General features: G+C 45.7%; 3 protein-coding genes across 4 annotated transcripts; all 3 read left to right on the top strand.

Moving 5' to 3' along the window:
• Positions 1–759: 759 nt before the first annotated feature.
• On the top strand, positions 760–5,056 carry cct8 (chaperonin containing TCP1, subunit 8 (theta)). 2 transcript variants are annotated; one of them, XM_011611641.2, is made up of 16 exons: positions 760–946; positions 1,347–1,437; positions 1,549–1,628; positions 1,711–1,860; positions 2,015–2,195; positions 2,288–2,349; positions 2,428–2,565; positions 2,695–2,873; positions 2,956–3,022; positions 3,099–3,186; positions 3,269–3,384; positions 3,486–3,557; positions 3,651–3,815; positions 3,927–4,046; positions 4,330–4,463; positions 4,773–5,056. In XM_011611641.2, exons 1-15 carry the CDS (start codon positions 887–889, stop codon positions 4,435–4,437), a joined length of 1,677 nt encoding a protein of 558 aa, XP_011609943.1. In that variant the 5' UTR covers positions 760–886; the 3' UTR covers positions 4,438–4,463; positions 4,773–5,056. The 2 variants fall into 2 exon arrangements, with proteins under 2 accessions (XP_011609943.1, XP_003971223.1); XM_003971174.3 differs by lacking the exon at positions 4,330–4,463 and having other exon boundaries at positions 762–946.
• Positions 5,057–5,163: 107 nt separating this feature from the next.
• Positions 5,164–11,021, top strand: rskrb (ribosomal protein S6 kinase related b). The gene is made up of 13 exons (XM_029848979.1): positions 5,164–5,505; positions 6,546–6,821; positions 6,954–7,037; positions 7,109–7,177; positions 7,685–7,754; positions 8,515–8,622; positions 8,727–8,767; positions 8,894–8,921; positions 9,106–9,195; positions 9,328–9,416; positions 9,590–9,700; positions 9,787–9,900; positions 9,975–11,021. The coding sequence occupies exons 1-13, from the start codon at positions 5,476–5,478 to the stop codon at positions 10,209–10,211; spliced, it is 1,347 nt and encodes a 448-aa protein (XP_029704839.1). The 5' UTR covers positions 5,164–5,475; the 3' UTR covers positions 10,212–11,021.
• A 1,039-nt stretch (positions 11,022–12,060) lies between these two features.
• Positions 12,061–18,123, top strand: aldocb (aldolase C, fructose-bisphosphate, b). The gene is made up of 9 exons (XM_011611640.2): positions 12,061–12,214; positions 15,137–15,253; positions 15,367–15,578; positions 15,904–15,958; positions 16,061–16,221; positions 16,299–16,382; positions 16,603–16,777; positions 16,914–17,113; positions 17,193–18,123. The coding sequence occupies exons 2-9, from the start codon at positions 15,142–15,144 to the stop codon at positions 17,283–17,285; spliced, it is 1,092 nt and encodes a 363-aa protein (XP_011609942.1). The 5' UTR covers positions 12,061–12,214; positions 15,137–15,141; the 3' UTR covers positions 17,286–18,123.
• Positions 18,124–18,306: the final 183 nt, after the last annotated feature.

Here is an 18,306-nt window from a genome sequence, read left to right as displayed (position 1 = left end):
GCACATTTTGTGACTACACTGCTTGAAAAGAATATAAAGTCTATCACTTTAAACAGTCGGGCAAAATCTAGTAGTTTAGCCTTGATTTAACGCATATGATTCATTATAATTTGTCTAATTTCATGCTGTCCTAATCTGGCATATAAACCAGTTTAAAAGAGAGCCTTTTCCCATATATATATATACACACACACACACATAGACTTTATCCACTGCATTTAACCCATACTTGCAAGTGCCACGCACCAGTGTGTGTGTATATGCAATAAACATCCAAGTAGTGGGGGAGACGCTCACGGGCACCGCAGCAGCGACCACACACATATGTAAAATATGCAAGAATGATTTAAAAGCCATCAGGATGCAAAACATTTAAACTCACTTTATAATGAAGCAGTAAAATGTGAATTTTCAGCCAATGATTTTGATTTATTTAAAAGTGTTATGGCAGAGCTATGCCATGAATTCACAATTCTGATGTTCGTTAAATCAATTTCATGCACTTGTTTGCTTTAGAACATATATATCAGTAAAATTGCAAAAAGAGACATATTTAATTGAAAACTGACTTTTTCCAAATATGTTTTTCAGCCTCCTCTATGAATCTAATTAAGTTTCAATGATTGGGAGTTAAAACGGGCCCTGCCAAACAGCCCCTGGCCAACAGATGGCGGTAGTGCACCTTTAATGTGGTTCGCCAACCACTTCCTTGGTCAAGAAAGAAGATATCTGAAACGACAATCGCTCAGTTTGTCCCCTCTCTGTACCCGTCGTTAGCCCCACGCCTCGCGGCCATCGCTCCACCTCCGTCTCTCCGGCTTTGTACCGAGCTGAATCCACGCCGCGGCCAACATCTACCAGACAGCGGGCTGCTAAACAATAAATAATGGCTCTCCACGTCCCAAAGGCTCCTGGCTTTGCCCAGATGTTGAAAGATGGTGCCAGGGTAAAGCGAAATTAACGTGTTGATTGTTGGTGTTCTGTAGTTTTAAGTGCGTTGTGAACCAAGCATGCTAGCTAACTTTAGCCGTGGCTCATTCGCAGTCATGTGGGAGAGTTCTAGAAGGTAGCGGCGACGCTCCCACTCACTTCCCCAGCCTCAGATTATAAACCAAAATGCAGTTTGTCTGTGTTTTCACTGCATTTAATCCTACACAATTACGTAAAACCTGCGGTACTAACTGTGGTCCCGGGAAGACGCACCCATTAAGCTGTCACTGCGCATAATTTGTCGGCATGTCAGAGATGCTCCCGCTTAACTAGTTAATTCTGGTTGGCTTGCAAACTAGTTTTCTATCTGTCGCACAAGCACATTTATTACAATACAGTGTTATTTTCTATTTCAGCACTATTCGGGGCTCGACGAGGCAGTGTTTCGTAACATCAGAGCCTGTAAGGAGCTTTCTCATACCACACGCACCGCCTATGGGCCAAATGGTAATTTCTCCCCTCCAGCAGTAATATAACATTGTTGTTGTGATTCTTTGGCTCATGCAAAGCTGATATTATTGTTGGTTAAGGATCAATTTTGAAACCTTTGCTTTTTAGGCATGAACAAAATGGTCATCAACAACTTGGAGAAGCTGTTTGTCACGAACGATGCCGCAACCATTCTCAGAGAGCTTGAGGTTGGGAATTATCTTTGGGATGGGGAATTGGCACTTGATTGAACTGGTTTGCAGTGAACGTGGTTACACCTTTTCATTACAGGTACAGCACCCAGCTGCCAAAATGTTGGTGATGGCATCCCACATGCAAGAGCAGGAGGTTGGAGATGGTACAAACTTTGTGCTGGTCTTTGCTGGAGTTCTCCTTGAGGTGGCAGAAGAGCTCCTCAGAATGGGCCTTTCTGTGTCACAGGTTATTGAATTTGATATCTTGCCCTTTCAATGTTTGTGTGTTTTGCCTTATACATGTTTTGCTTTTTATTTAAATGGTCTACATTCTATTGAAAACAAAATTCCATACCAAAATTACCAACTCTGCTGTCTGTGTTCTTTTCCTCTCGCTCCAGTTGATAGAAGGCTATGAGAAGGCCTGCAAAAAGGCTCTGGAGATTCTACCAGATTGTGTCTGTTCCTCGGCCAAGAACCTCCACGATGTCAAAGAGGCAGCGTCTTACATTCGTACAGCGGTGGCCAGTAAACAATATGGCAATGAAGACTTCCTGGCAGACCTCATCGCGCAGGCCTGTGGTGAGTTAATTCTGCAAATTGTTGGGGCAGTCGGACTAGATTTAAAGAAATGATCCTTTTGTGCTATTGAAATTATTTCTCTTTCCTTAAAGTGTCCATTTTCCCGGACTCTGGCAGTTTCAACGTTGATAATGTCAGAGTTTGCAAAATATTGGTGAGAAGTTGTGGTTTTATCTCCATCAGTTTTGGCGGTGTGGTTTTTGTTCTCGTCTAAATGGACCGGTCTGTTCAGGGTTGTGGGGTGACGGCATCATCCGTGCTGCATGGCATGGTCTTTAAGAAGGAGGTCGAGGGGGATGTCACATCAGTCAAAGATGCCAAGATCGTGGTCTTCTCCTGCCCCTTTGATTGTATGGTGACGGAGACCAAGGTAGTGAACCAATAATAGTGTTATCAAATAGCAGACACTGCTCTGTCTTAGCTGACCACAGGTCAAGCTAACCTTGTTGAGAGATTTCTGTTCCTGTTCAGCACATAACAGTACTGTCTTGTCTCACAGGGCACAGTTCTGATTAACAATGCGAAGGAACTCATGGATTTCAGTAAAGGAGAGGAGGTCATGATGGAGGCTCAGGTGAAGGCCATCAAGGATGCCGGCGCCAATGTGGTAGTAGCTGGCGGAAAAGTGGCCGACATGGCGCTGCACTATGCCAACAAATACCAGCTCATGGTGGTGAGGTAAGGGCTTTAGGAACCTACAGTTTCTCACAATATAACCGTATGATAATTGTGGCATTATTGTCTTCATTTCTGTTATTAGGCTCAACTCTAAGTGGGACCTCAGGAGGTTGTGCAAGACGGTGCAAGCTGTGGCCCTGCCCCGGATGGTAAAGATGTTTGGTTCACATTTAGTAGTTAAGCCATGAGAATGAGGTCCTAAATTCAGACGACCTCTTTTTAAAGGGGGCTCCAACTCCAGAAGAGATGGGTCACTGTGATAGTGTGTATGTAACTGAAGTTGGGGACACGCAGGTGGTGGTTTTCAAACACGGTATAGTCTGCTGTTTTTCTTATATTATCGCACCTGATCTTTGTTGTTATGTTTAGCTTTAAAGGTGTATTCCCTTTAACAGATAAGGAAGACGGCGCCATCTCAACAGTGGTGATCAGAGGCTCCACCGATAACCTGATGGATGACATTGAGAGGGCTGTGGATGATGGGGTCAACACCTTCAAGCTTTTGGTCAGGGTATGTCAACACAAGGAAAGATTATAACAAATATACATTGAGAATACTATATTTTGCCTCAAGGAGCAGGGTTTCCAATGTTATGCGTGCTTGTTGCCCAGGACAAGCGGCTGGTACCTGGAGCAGGTGCCACAGAGATCGAACTGGCCAAGCACCTCACTTCCTACGGAGAGGTAGACGGCATTTACTGCACGCTCATCCCTGATTCTGTGATTGCAGCATTTTCTCACCAAGGGGACAAACATGACCTTGTTTTTGTGTGACAGTCCTGCCCTGGTCTGGAGCAATATGCTATTAAGAAGTTTGCTGAGGCCTTTGAGGTGCTGCCACGTGCGCTTGCTGAGAACTCTGGTGTGAAGGCTACTGAGCTCATCTCTAAACTGTACGCCACACATCACGAGGGAAACAAAAACATGGGCTTCGATATCGAGGTGCGTACGAACTAGACGACACAGGCAAGAAGCTAATCGGTAGTGTGAAGCTACTGTGTCTGGTTACATGGAACGCATTGATTGACCTGTTGGTGACTGCCTTGCTTACAGGCTGAAGGACCGGCTGTGAGGGACGTCCTAGAATGTGGTATTCTGGAGCCTTACCTGGTCAAATACTGGGGCATTAAACTGGCCTCTAACGCCGCCATTACAGTACTGAGAGTCGACCAGGTGTGTACACCAATACTTAAAGCACACTGCTGATCCACAACAGTGAACTCATTGGTTTAAAAACAAGAATGACACCCCAATTTGTTAAGATTTAAGTTAAAGCACTCAAGCACTCCACACCTAATGTTTGCAGGTCAAAGCTTCATCTTTGTTTGTACCTATGTTGTCTCCTTCATCATGAAAAGTCTGTCTCGGTAGCTGTTTTCCTCAGTCCAGCAGGTGAAGGGCCTCCCAATGATCCCCAGGTAGTTGACTTTAGTGCGTGTACTTATTTGCAATGCAGATCATCATGGCTAAGCCTGCAGGGGGACCCAAGGCTCCCAAACAGAGGGGCCACTGGGACAAGGACAGTTGGGACGAGGAGCCCGATAAATTTGATACTCACCATTAAGGGGCGTTTATATGCACCCTCCATCAGTAGGTCCTGGAATGGGTTTTGACTCACTCGTTTGTTCTCACTCACTCACTCACTCGCTCACAGGACTGTATAAAGGATCGTCTTCACAACTAACACTGGGTGTGATAAACAGCTGTGCAAAAGTGTCCATGCCTCCTGATTTTAGAATGCCTCTCACTGCCAAACACCTGGAGTTTGAATATGGTGGTTTTTAGCTTGCTGCATGCAGTTTCAGGTGTGGTTGAATCACCGGAGCCGCAGTGCTGCGTCCTCTGCTCACATCGGCATTTTCAGTGCAGCTCAGCAATGCCTTTGCCTTTTTCTTTCAGATCATCATGGCCAGACCAGCAGGGGGACCCAAACCTCCCCAGGGCAAGAAGGACTTTGATGAAGACGACTGAGGCTGATGCTTGTCCGGCTGCTGTTCCTTTAACCCCGAACACGCTCACGTGGATTTGCAAAAGATTTTCTACTTGTTTATTTAAAGCGCAACAGTTTGGTTTTTTTTTGTAGCAACAGCCACCAGTTGGCTGTCCAACTATGTGGAAACTTATGGATGGCACTGTTTGCTTTTTACGTTCTTGGTCCCAAATAAAAGGCTCTTGCTGTCATATGTCTCTGTTTTCTGGTATAATTCTCTCTTTAACGCAGTGTTAGGTTTATTTTTCTGGTTTCTGTAACAAACATGTTTAGTTATATTGAAGCATCAGTGATAATGCGTGCACTGGGTTGTTTTTAGAACAGCATTTACAATCTATAACCGCCATGATGGCTGCGGAGCCGAGTCGATGCCAGCAGGGGGCGCTGCAGCATCATTGGATGGCGCGGCCGTGGGCGGATTTGCACTGACGTTGCCCACACTCGGGATTAAGTGTGTTATATGTCGCCATATCGTGCTGGATGGTTCGCTCGACTTCTGATAGAGGTTTCCAGTCTCTCCTTCCGGCAGTTCGACGCGTCCTGGGCGCTGCTGATGGGAGTGCGGACGGTGGCGCGCCTGGATGAGGACGCTGCCGATGTCCTGCCACACTGATGGGGGCCGACGGCAGTAAAACCAGAAAGGTGGGTATAGTTTTCAGGAGGTGTGACTCGCTGTGGGGGGCTTCCTCCGCTCCATGGGATGTTTTCACTTGAATTACAGGATTGTAGGCTTGTAACGCTCCGTGACGTTTAATTCTTACTCCACTTGGTACTCCAACCCAAAATATCTGCCTTCTAAACTATCACGGAACTTGACACGTTACATCACATGCATTTGTGTTTAATACCGAATGCTCTGGCAAGCGTGACACATTTTTGTGTCCGAATAAACTAACAGATCTGTTTCCACGGCTGATGTCACAATGATGGCGATTATCTGCTGTGACTGACCAAAGATGTGTCCCTTCCTTTGCCTCACACGATAACAACATCCTGCACGGTTGATTACACTCATCCTGCACCACACTGCTCCAGATCCCAAGGGGGGGGGGGGGGGGGGGTTCTGTGACCGAGTTACTGCAGAAACCAGTTACTTCCCGTTAAAATACTCAAAATCGTACTGGAGGGGGCCTTCATATTTATTCTGCAAAATCATAAACTTCCATCACAAGAAATCTTCCTATCATTGTGTAAATAAAAGTTTGGGGTTTTATTTTTATACTTGCATGCCATTAAATATTGAGAAATTCATTTCTGGGAAAATCAGGGGAAAATGGTGCAAAGCGCGCTGACGCAAACTGAATAATTCAGCGTTTTTCATGTACACAATCTGTGCAGTTGCTGAAAGGAGCGACAGACTTTCAATCATATCTGAAACGGTGTCTGCGGTCAATATGGAGCAACCTTAAGAGCATGTTTAGCTTGGCTAAACAGGGAAACACACATTTAAGAGCACTATCAGAGGGGAAGGTTGCTTTGACTGCAGCACGACCAGGTCGATAAAAGTCGAGACTTGGTCCTCGAATAAAAACCCCTAATTTCACTAACAGTGCCGGTGAGACTTGGAGCTGGTCGAAGCACAACTGTGGGGTCTTTGACCTTTATCTCAAGACTTTTCAGAAAATATTCAGATGTTTCAGAAGCCTCTTTAAGTGTTCTGCTCTTCCCTGTCCCCCCTACAGAGGTCTGAGGGTGAGGACTCATCTGGGTGGCGTGGGTTCTTCTCCAGCATGGGTCTGTCCATCCCAGCGACCCTCTGTCGTCTTGCCCCGCCCGGTTTGCATCTGAACCAGCGTCGAATGCTCCGAGGCAAGGCCCCAGACATCCCCGAGCACGTGTTGAGGTTGGCAGGGGTCGGCCCAGACAAGCTGAGAGCGGAATGGAGCTTTCCTGCTTTCATCGCCATGTTCCTGCCCGAATTCCCCCACAAAGTTGTGCCTGGGCACGAGCACTTTCAGGTGAAACTCGCCCTCAAACACAGAACTGAGAGACGAGTCACATTTCCACACTCACATCACTGACATGTTTTGTTTTTGTTCCCTCTGTGACTTACTACTTTTATGTCTCTTCTGTTTTCCAAAACCTTCCAGGTGTTGAGTTACATCGCCAAAGGTTCATTTGGACCCATACTGAAAGTGAAAGACAAGGCCAGACAGAAAACATATGCTGTCAAAGTCAGTCTTCAGTTTCTAAACACAATCATTTTTATTGTTACTACAGCTTCCTAATTTGTGTGATTCAACAGGTTATTCCTAAAGCGGAGATTTTAAGGCTCGGGGTGTTGGAGCAGTCAAAAGAAGAAGTTATTATCCAGGTTAGTAATGAGAACTGGTCTTTCAAAATCTTTATCAATAAAAAAAAAAGTCCTGAAAGATGTTGAGATATTAAAGATTTAGTCCGTAAGATTTGGTGGAAGCGTCAAAAATCTCTCACATGACTTACTCTTTGGAACAGAATTGGACACTTTTCCAACTTACTTAAAATAAAAATTACTTTGTATGTCCTGTTCAACTCAGTTAAATGTATTTTGTACTACAGTAAATAGAATGTATATTCATTACTGGCGCTAGTGTAGTTTGTATGTAAATCCAGGCTTCCTCAGATGTGGGTGATACAGAGGTAACCTATACTTTTATCACATTTATTCATCCTTCATGTATTCCATCATGAGGTCTCTTTGTTGGCTCTCAGTGTTTGGAAATCTTATGTTTCATGATCTAGAAGTGACGTTGTGTCTCTTGTTTGAGTTAGTGAGAAGTTTTGGACATGTCTTTGGCCCAAACGGAGATTTTACAGGTTGATTTTGGACCTTTGTCCACAGCGTCAGGTTCATCATCCATTTGTCCATGACCTCCAGGACTGCTGGCAGACTCAGCGGCACATCTACATTAGTGAGTCAGCCAGAGACTAGTGACCCACCAACCCAGAACCACTGTCCAGAACCCTTGCACTCCACTCTCACCTCAGCACCAGTAGCGTTACCCAGGGTGTACCCGCAAACCTGAAAAGGACACAAATTGCTCAATTTATTCTCAGCGCTTTGTATTGTAACCCCAGCAGTTCTCCTACAGCCCTGCATCCTCAGCCTGCCGGTGTTTGTGTGTGTCCTGTACATGCCCCCCCCCCCCCCCCCCCCCCCAGAGTGGTTAACCTTTCCCTCAAATCAACTAGTGACCCAAAAAAAGTGTGACCCACTTTGTTTGTGTTTCCCCACCCCCTCTGAGTGGAGTGTAGTCGCCCGAGGACCAGATGTTGAACCCAGTTTGTGCTCATGGAGTACACACACACACACACACACACACACACACCGCATGCAGAAGAGACGCCGCCGATGTGCAAAACAGAGACTCATCGTTGAATCATCAGACATACTGCACGTGTAGATAGAGGGCATATCTACAGAAATCAGGGTGCAAAAGTTAAACAGCAGATTAAGAATTCAAACTGTGTCTCTCCATATATACATCATTCACCCCCCGAGTTGGACCATCACTTTCCAAACTCAGAGTTTGGTGTGCAGCTCTGGACTGGCACCTCTCGGTCGCAGCCCCCTGCTTTAGTTGGTGTTGCACACCCCACTACCCCCGCCTACACCCTGCACCTGCACGCCAGGTCCGTTTTAATGGGGATTTAATGCCTCTGCTCCCACAGTGTGCGACTACTGCAGCACCGGAGACTTGTACACCTACTGGCAGATGATTGGCCAGTTTACTGAGGACACGGTGCGAGTGTTTGCAGCAGAGTTGGGTTGTGCTCTCGGTGCGTATGAATGCTTAATGCAAACTGTACGTGTGCGTCAAATCTATCACTCACACAAATGACGCACATCCTATTTTTCATGTTTTTTTTTGTTTTTTTTAAAGGATTTCTGCATGATTTTGGCATCATCCACCGGGATGTTAAGGTAACAGTGACAGGAAGTTAGCTGGAGGGGGCCAAGTACCCAGAATATTGTACAGATGTACAAAAAATAGCCCCTTTGCTTTTTAGAAAATATTTTGTAAACCTCTGAATTGCAATTTGTTTGTAGATGGAGAATATTCTTCTGACTGACAACGGTGAGTAAGGACAGAGTCCAGGAGAACCTCCCAGAGAACATATTGTGAACGTTTGAACACCGTTGACAGAGAATAGCCTCTATATTACAATTATTTGATGAGATTTATGCAGATTTGATTATCAGGTTGTTGGGTTTTTTTTAAAAAGAGAGAGCGATAACGCTGTAAAAATGGTCTGCTCTAGGACACCTACGTCTAGCAGACTTTGGTTTGTCCCGTCGCCTGGAGAGGGGAGGTCGAGCTTTCACCATCTGTGGAACCATCCAGTATATGGGTGAGATGTCACAACACCACCTCCATTCTTATTTACACGTGAAGTGAATCTGTTGTTCTTGGACGTTATTAAATGAGTGTTGGTGGGGGGGGGGACATCCTGTGCAGTGAGCATGCTCCCTTTGTTCTGCAGCCCCAGAGGTGCTGAGCGGTGGACCATACAACCATGCAGCTGATTGGTGGTCACTGGGAATTCTGCTTTTTTCATTGGTCACTGGCAAAGTGAGGTCTTTACTCCTGTTGTCATGACACACTGTTTCTTTTAAATCTGTTTGGAGGGTTTTTCAAAGCTATTTTAATGCAGCAGAAGATAAAAGCTGAACTAATTATCGCTGAAACATTCTAATAATTACTTAATGATGATGTTTGTCATAGTGACAATTCATTTTTTGCAGTTCCCTATGCCTCCAGAGTCTGACCACTGCAGTATGCTCAGAAAAGTGAGGAGTTTTCCCTATGAAATGCCCCTTAGTTTCAGCCCGCCGCTGGCATTGCTAATAACTGAGGTAATCACAGGAAATGTAAACTGCAGCCAGATTTTCTGCCTTTATTTTAGCTACAAACGGTTTGATCGACACCTCTTGCTTTCTAGCTTCTGTGCAAGAGTCCCTCCCGCCGCCTCAGGACCCTCGAGCGCTTCAAACGCCAAACCTTCTTCTTTGGGATGACATTTGACCTCACCCTGCTACAGCGCCAGCCCGTGGAGGTAACTGATGTTGTGATCATTCCCTACACGTTCCATGGAATCCCATATATGTAGAGATGTTTTCCTCTCCTCAGGTGATTCTCAAGCTAAGAGAGAGACCCGATCGGGCCGCCAAAGCCCGGCGAGGCTTCACTCTGTCCCTGCAGCCTCTCAAGGGCTTCGACTACGACTCTTTCCTCAGCCCACCTGCCACCCCCGATACGCTCCTGGAGGCTGGAGCCCACATTCACAGCGCTGCACCACTGCCCGGCCCAGCACTCCCCCTGCAGCCTGCTCAGGACAAAGGCCAACGCTGGGAAGTGTTTGTCTGACAGAGCTTCTTGTTACTGACCCTCTAAAGATGTATCAGCCTGCTGTAAAAGTGTTGCTACACACTGGACCTGTAGTTTTGCTATGAGGAGTTTATGTGGCAATCCCCACTTCCCTACAAATACTGGGATGATTTGAAGATTTTGTGTTCCACTGGAAGCATGTTATCGTTACTTGTTTGCCTTTTTCCAAAGAGCACCTTTTCAGGCATATTGTGTTTGCTCCAACATTGCAGAAGGAACATTGCAGCACCTTCTGTTTGTCCCCGATGGCCAATCACTGCTTCCTGTTTGTACTTGCAGCAGTCGCTCTTCATCAGTTATTATTTGATCTTTTCTATTTCAGCTGTTGTTCTCCTGTTTAATATTGGGATACATCATAACCTTTCCCAGACTTGACCTTTTCTCCCTGATTTATGGCAGCAGAAACATTCCCTACTCCATTCCCTAATCACCAGTGTCTTTTGACTGACTTTTTTACCTGTGACTCAGGGAGGCAAAATCACGAAGTTGACACCAAGGTGTCCTGATCTGAGCTGGTGCATGTTTGATAGATTTTTGCTGCCTGGCCAGTAATCACACCTTCATCAGATCATCATATTATGGTGTATTTTATAATATATGACCTTGTGTTGTATCCTGATTGCCTCACATTTCATCCTGATCTTCCTTATATGTCACAACAAAAAGGTTTCCAAACATTTATAAAAAAAACTTTTATGAATATTTTGAATGATTTTAGATGTTATGTTACAATGTATTTTTGTAATTACCTTGTCGCACAGAGGGAATATTAAACACCTACTGTACAGTGACCTGGATGTTTGTCTTTATGAAATGTGAAAGGAGCAATGAAATTTTTTATATATATCAGTAGGGCTCTAGAAAATAATGCTTCCATCGCCCATCAAAACATTTTTGTACCCATTCTGCACAATATCGAGCACTGTACATTCACTGTGGGTACTGTGCAGACTTCATTTCATTTCATTTTTTAGTGTTCAAACCTTTACCAGCAAATGCACATTTATGAAACACAATCATGAGAAATATGTTTGTTCACTATTAGTTTATTCAAATATACAGATGTGAATGATCAACATTTGAATAAGATGTAATCCAGCATTAGAAACTGAAATCATTTTATATTAATAAGAGTAATGACCAAAATAATATATATATTTTTTCATGATGCTATTTCTGGTTTTCCTTGATTGAAGGCTCTATCAGAACCTCCAGGGACAGAAGACAACTGCTCTTTAGGAAAGCAATTTTTAAAAGGTGATTAAACTGGGTGAAATGAATTGTTATACATTTCTAGCTCTTGTCTTTGCAACCTATAAGTTACCTTATAGGGAAATCATGCAACCTTTTATGAGTCTATTCCTGTTACTAAAATAATAAATAAAACCTGAATTTCCCTCAAGGATCAATAAGGCACTTGGCTGAGATTGGCTGTATGACCTATTCACTCCCATAAAGACTTCAAATAATATATGATTACTTTTACTGTATGTTGTTTTTCTTAATATTACTTTGTGTTCTCAAGAAAATTACAATAGACACTATAAGTATAAGCGTATATGTTTAATTCATAGTGGAAAAAAAAAAGATTTTGATTGGACTGATTTAAAAAAAAAAAATCTACATTATTTCATTTATCAAACCCTGTTGGTCCCAAACTGAGGCAACCGGAGGAGTATGTTTTCTAAGATTTTGCTGATTTGACGCAGAGAAAATTAAATCTGTCAGATGATGTCGACGTTTGTACATCCACAAACATGCAGACTCATTCTGGTTACTGCAACTCTATGGGTGAAGGGGCTGCTCTGCGCATGCGCGTCCTCTCATCACCATCAGTCACGTGACGCCGCGACTAAGCTCCGCCCCCGGCTCTGGGCTTTAGTAAAGGGTCACGTTGCGCTGCAGCACTGAACCAGGAGACACCTACGCATCCTCGACAGCGAACAAACCTGCTCTGTACGCTCCCAGAGAACCATTAGCAGGTAAGAATGAGCCCAGAACCATTCGCCACGGTGTCTACAGTCACTCATAACAAGTGTCATCGATTAAGGAACGATTTAAAATGTAATGTCGATGGTGATGCTCTGCGCCACCTAAGCTAACTATATCTTTTAGCCAGTTAGCTGCAAACGAATTTTATTCGTCAATCCGACGCCCGTTGCTCTTAATTCGTCGTATAAATGTTTTGGTATAAAGTTAATACATGTCGCAGCCTTTCTGGTTGCGTAAAAGTTGCGTTTATTGCCCCATCATCTAAATACGCAACAGGAAGGGCGTGAAAACGGTGACCTTCAGGGATGAATGTCTATTCTGAGGACACTGGGGTGCATTCTTGACGCGTAAAGAGTCGTTCCATGACTTATTGTGAAAGCTACATTTGAGGGAAAATGGTGGCAATATTCTGCCTGTCTGTTGCGGTCGTGTGAGCTGTCAGTGAGTATATGCGCCGAAGCACGTAGACCATCTCTGGGAGGAGGGGGAGGGGGGGGGGGTAACCTGTAGCTACACCATCAAACGTTCAAATCACACCTTTCAGGCTTCGGACTTTTGAGTGGTTCATTGTTGAACAAAATCAGATTTAATATGACGTTCAGGGGAATTTCACTGAACAACGTGGTTTTCAGCAATGGTGGTTTTACCAGGAGTTCCTGCCGGTGATGCAAATGAAACTGTGCATAGAGATTTATCGACGAATGGAGGTGGATGCCTTTCATATTCTACAGTTAGTGTGCTCACAGTCTTTCCCACGGTTATTCTTTGAAGCCCCTTTTGACGAAGGGGCCTTTATCAACCGCTCTTATGTGGGAAATGTGAGTTACTGTTTTCCTACACTCCCTCAGAAGTCGCAACTTGTTGCTTAAACTGCAATGCACGCAGCTTTGTCATCAATCACCTTTGTATCAGCGTGCTGAATGGGAAACGGCACCCCCTCTAGCAGTGCTGGATCCAGGCCCGAGGATAAGACCCAAAAGGCAGAGACTTGCACCACTGTCGGGAGCAACAGTCCGTCTGGTAATAAAATGCAGCACATTGACAAGGCTTTTGGCTTGAGGTAGTGCTGCCCGGCAGAAGCAGTCTTACCCCTTTAGGGGGTCACGCAGCTTGCAATGTAGAGAATAAGCAAGGTAGGTAAATCCCCAGGAGGGCTTATTGATGCGAATCAATACGATCAATACTGCATATACCATTTTGCAGTTTGGTAGTGGGTGGGAGTTTAACCCCGCATGCTTGCTTATAGTCCTGGAACCGTTAAGTCTGTCAGGCCATCGGACGCTTTGCTCAGTCAATTCGGACTTTTTAATTTCTCTTTTGGGATGTGTTTACCCCGTGTTCTGGTAACGGAGTTGTTGTAACTGTGGCGGGCCCATTATTAGACCCAGGGATCGTCATCGTGCCACCACAGTAGCAGCGTCTCCATCCTGATGTCGCACTGCAGAAGCCGTCGCGTGTCGCACATTTGCTGCGCAACAGGCAGCGCACAAATGACCAAGAGCACGGCGGAGCATCCGACGCCAGCCCTGCTCATTTAAATAAGAATTCATATCAAAGGAGTAGACGAGTCCCGAAGGTGACATCCAGGTATAGATAACAGCCAGTATTGTGTCTGGAGCTGTTGGAGCAGTTGCACTGGTGTGACATTATGCATATTTATATTATCCTCTTTAGTTGTCAGCTGGGTGCAGGTCCAAATATATACACTTCAAACAGCGCAGGCCTGGTCTGAGTGTTGCTCCTTAACCTTTTGCAGGTTTTGCCAGTGCCACGTCTCTCCCCTGCTGGGGGCCATTGTCCTTGACTTCCCCTTTTCAAAGCTCTGCCTTTGGCAATTGATATGCAGTAACGTACTTTAGTTCTCTTTCCTTTACGGATCAACACGTTTGATAGCATTATTTGAACGTGCTGACTTTGGGTAAAGTGACTTTTTTTAAGTAAATTCCACACCAGACCTGGAGTCGGTAGAAAGGGTTGCTGTGGCCTGCAGCTTCCTCACAAAGACTGCAGATATCTGCTGAGCGTGACTTTCCGTAGAACCTGTCATGGGTTAGACATTATCAAGTGTAGATACCTTCTTTCAGTCTTACCCAGTTACACAGAAGCATTTTCGAGTTCTGCGCCGTGGTGCCGGCGCACTGTAGCCCATAGCGTGAGCTCTGAATGTTATCAGGTTTAAGCCGGGGATTAGCAAAGGATATAATGGACGGCAGGTAGTACACTGCCACAATAATCTTGTTTTTTTGGTTGCCATTAGCAGCTGGAATAGTTTAATCATTTTCACACATGCCGGTGTTGGAAATGGTGACACAAACATAGAAATGTCCTTCGGATACACCTTAATTTTCAGTTTCCAGCAAAAAATAAAGCAATGCGACTGAAAAATTAGTTTGCAAATGTGGAAACAAACCTGATGTTTGTCACAACTAGGAATTTAAAGACAGAGTGTCACAATGGGAAGAAGCTTTTGCATTGAAACGTCGCTGAGGAAGGAGAACCGCTGGGCCCAGCATCCAGTCCTGAGTGTGTAATGAGCGCTGGTGTTGGTGCCATGTTGCGTAACTGCTGCCTCCCTGGCTTCTGTGAATGGGATGGCGGGAGGGGGGGAGGGTTACGTAACTGCTTAGTTGTGGCTGAACGAACAGGGAAAGACGGAACAAATGAAAATGGAGGCATGTCTGTGCACGTTTATACTCTACTCTGTCGTCCACCAGGAAGCAGGAAGCACACACACACACACACACGCCTCGTTTTTTTTCTACAAATATCTTTTTCCTGTTGCGGCTTCGAGCGGCGCTTCATGCTCCAGCAACATAGGCATGCTGTAGACAATAGCAGGACCAAACAATGACACCAGCGCCTGTCATCATAAAACGCACCATAAAAGAATGCGACCTTGCCCCCTCTTCCAGCCACCATGACTCACCAGTACCCCGCGCTGACTCCTGAGCAGAAGAAGGAGCTGCAGGAAATTGCTCAAAAGATAGTGGCTCCAGGAAAAGGCATCCTTGCTGCTGATGAGTCCACCGGTACGCACGTGCACCAAATACTGACGTTCAGATTCACCGCACAGCAAGCTTACGATTCATCTGTGTGTGTGTGTGTGTGTGTGTGTGTGTGTGTGTGTGTGTGTCGTCTACAGGCAGCATGGCCAAACGCTTCACCCCCATCGGGGTTGAGAACACAGAGGAGAACAGGCGCCGCTACCGCCAGCTGCTCTTCACGGCCGACCAGCGCATCGACAGCTGTATCGGCGGAGTCATCTTCTTCCACGAAACGCTGTACCAGAAAACAGATGACGGCGTTCCCTTTTCCAAGCTGATCAAAGACCGTGGCATTGTTGTCGGCATCAAGGTGCATTTCCCCCCCATTTAACCCCCATCTACCTCCATTGCTCAGTTATATCTGTCTGTACACAGATTTTATGCTCCCAACTCTTCTTGCCTTATTTGGTGGCCCTTCCTTTGACTCGCACCTCCTCAGGGACAGTGCGGACAGTGTGCTACAGCTAAGTGTTTCAGCTTAGCTGGAATGTCCTCACAGTGTGCAGGGAAAGGAAGCCGACAGCATGTTTAGATACTCGCCAACCCCTATGTAATGTGTGTGTGTGTGGGGGGGGGGGGGGGTTCCCTGATTGTTGTAGGAAATACGAGCCACTATTTCTGTTTTGCCTCCACAGGTGGACAAAGGTGTTGTCCCTCTCGCTGGAACAAACGGAGAGACAACCACTCAAGGTAAGCTGCACCGAATGTTGCGCAGCTAGCAAAACGCCGTCCTCTTTCTGATGGCGTGCTCCGTGTGTGTGTGTGTGTGTGTGTGTGTGTGTTGGAGCGCAGGTCTGGACGGGCTGTCTGAGCGTTGCGCGCAGTACAAGAAAGACGGAGCAGACTTCGCCAAGTGGCGCTGCGTGCTGAAGATCAGCAGCACCACTCCATCTGAGCTGGCCATCTTGGAGAATGCTAATGTTCTTGCACGATATGCCAGCATCTGCCAGCAGGTGGGTGTGAGCGTAGAAATCGCTATCGAGTTACGATGATTCAACTCACCCGCTACCTTTACGGTCCCTTTTTACAGAATGGTATTGTTCCCATTGTGGAGCCCGAGATCCTCCCCGATGGAGACCACGACCTGCAGCGCTGTCAGTATGTCACCGAAAAGGTAACGCAGAAATTGGAGCTTTTAGTCTCGTCTTCTTATCCACACTGGGCTTCGAACCAAGAACCCTCCGTTTCTCAGCCCAGTTCCTGACAGACTTGCCTATCACCGCTATACTAAAGTATATTTGATCACAAATCTGTTGCTGATTATTGTTTAGAATTAAATGTTTAATCTTTACAGTGTCTTTACAGTCCGTGCGTCTGTCTGTCTGTCCGCTCAGGTGTTAGCTGCAGTGTACAAAGCTCTGTCAGACCACCACGTATACCTTGAAGGCACTTTGCTGAAACCCAACATGGTTACAGCCGGACATTCCTGCACCATCAAGTACGGCAGCGAGGAGATCGCCATGGCTACCGTCACTGCCCTGCGCCGCACCGTGCCTCCTGCCGTCACAGGTCACACACCATCGTGCCTAAACTGTCGCCAGACACAAAACATTTTGGGAATTTGATTTGAAAGTACCTTTTTTTTTTAAAAATTCCATTCCAACCATTCTCAGTTGTTGACTGTGTGTTATTTTTTCCTCCTCAGGAGTGACATTCTTGTCTGGTGGCCAGTCTGAAGAGGAGGCCAGCATGAACCTTAATTCTATTAACAACTGTCCTCTGGCCAAGCCGTGGGCCCTGACCTTCTCCTACGGCCGTGCCCTGCAGGCCTCCGCTCTGAATGCGTGGAAAGGACAGCTGAGTAACGAGAAGGCCGCCACCGAGGAGTTCATCAAACGCGCCGAGGTCAGACGCGGCAATGAAAACACGTCAAATATTTGTTCTTTGTGGAGCTTAACTGGAATATCACTCCTCTGTCTTCTAGGCAAACGGCAAAGCTGCTCTGGGCAAGTTCGAGTGTTCAGGAAGTGGTGGTGCCGCAGGGCAGTCCCTCTATGTGGAAAACCACGCCTACTAGACCAACTTCCACATTCAGCCGTGGTCTTCTTGTAGTCTTATAACTGCTCCGCTATTTCCCCTCACTCCTCCATCAGTAACAGGCCTGCGCTGTCTACTGTACTTTAGAGTTGTCAGAATTATTATAATTACATTATTACGTGTCTCTTTAAAGATTGTGAAACTAAATTAAAGGGGAGAGGCTTTTTTTTTGTCTATTTTTTTTTTTTTTTCCTATTTAGTCCAACAAATCACATCAGACAAATCGTCAGTCAGTATTCAGTTGTGCCTCATGTGAACAGTCTCCACTTTGGAGCCACTCCCAGCACGCCAGATCAGCCCGTGTGTCGGTGTTTGGATTGTTAGACCATGAAACACCTCACTGACATCCTGACAGCAGGACCAAACGCTTCCTGGTGGCGCCAGCGTGAGAAGCTTTTCCAGACAGCTCCAGCAGAGGTCAGTAGTGCCCTCTGTTATTGACCACAGCACACCAGGGGGCCACCCTTCGTCATTATCAGCTTTCCGTTCACGCACCTAGGACCACCATTAATGGACACACGTCGTGCGCCTGTTTCAGTATAACATTAACTTTAAATTGCATCATGTGAGTAATGTTTTTCGGTTGTGTAAAGGTGTCGATATTATGATGCTTGTGTGTCTTTCTTCCCCCCCCTGGATCCCCTCTGCACGCCCCACAGGAAGAGGTGGTTTATGTAGTGAGGACCAACATTTGGGGTTAGCAGCAGGGGAGCCAGTCACTGCTGTGTTTGAGTACTGTGATGTTTGTGACGTTAATATGGCTCTTGAAACATTTGGTGTCTCAAATAGTGGAGAAAAATAAATCTTTAAAACTCGCAGAGATGTTGTCCGTTGCATTCATTTCTCTTTGGTTGACATCTAAGAATCTGGCCGAGGTCTTTTTGAGGCGGTCGTCAGGCTTCTCTCCAAAATTCCGTTAAACAATTTTCCTCACTTGGTCCACTGTTTTCTAGTTTAAAGCTGGAGAACTATTATAACGTAAAATGACAGAGCAGAAACCT

The sequence above is a fragment of the Takifugu rubripes genome, chromosome 15 (genome assembly GCF_901000725.2).
Source record: "Takifugu rubripes chromosome 15, fTakRub1.2, whole genome shotgun sequence".
Classification (NCBI taxonomy): Eukaryota; Metazoa; Chordata; class Actinopteri; order Tetraodontiformes; family Tetraodontidae; genus Takifugu; species Takifugu rubripes.
The sequence above is the reverse complement of the archived record's forward strand: the minus strand, read 5'-3'. Positions and strand labels throughout refer to the sequence as shown.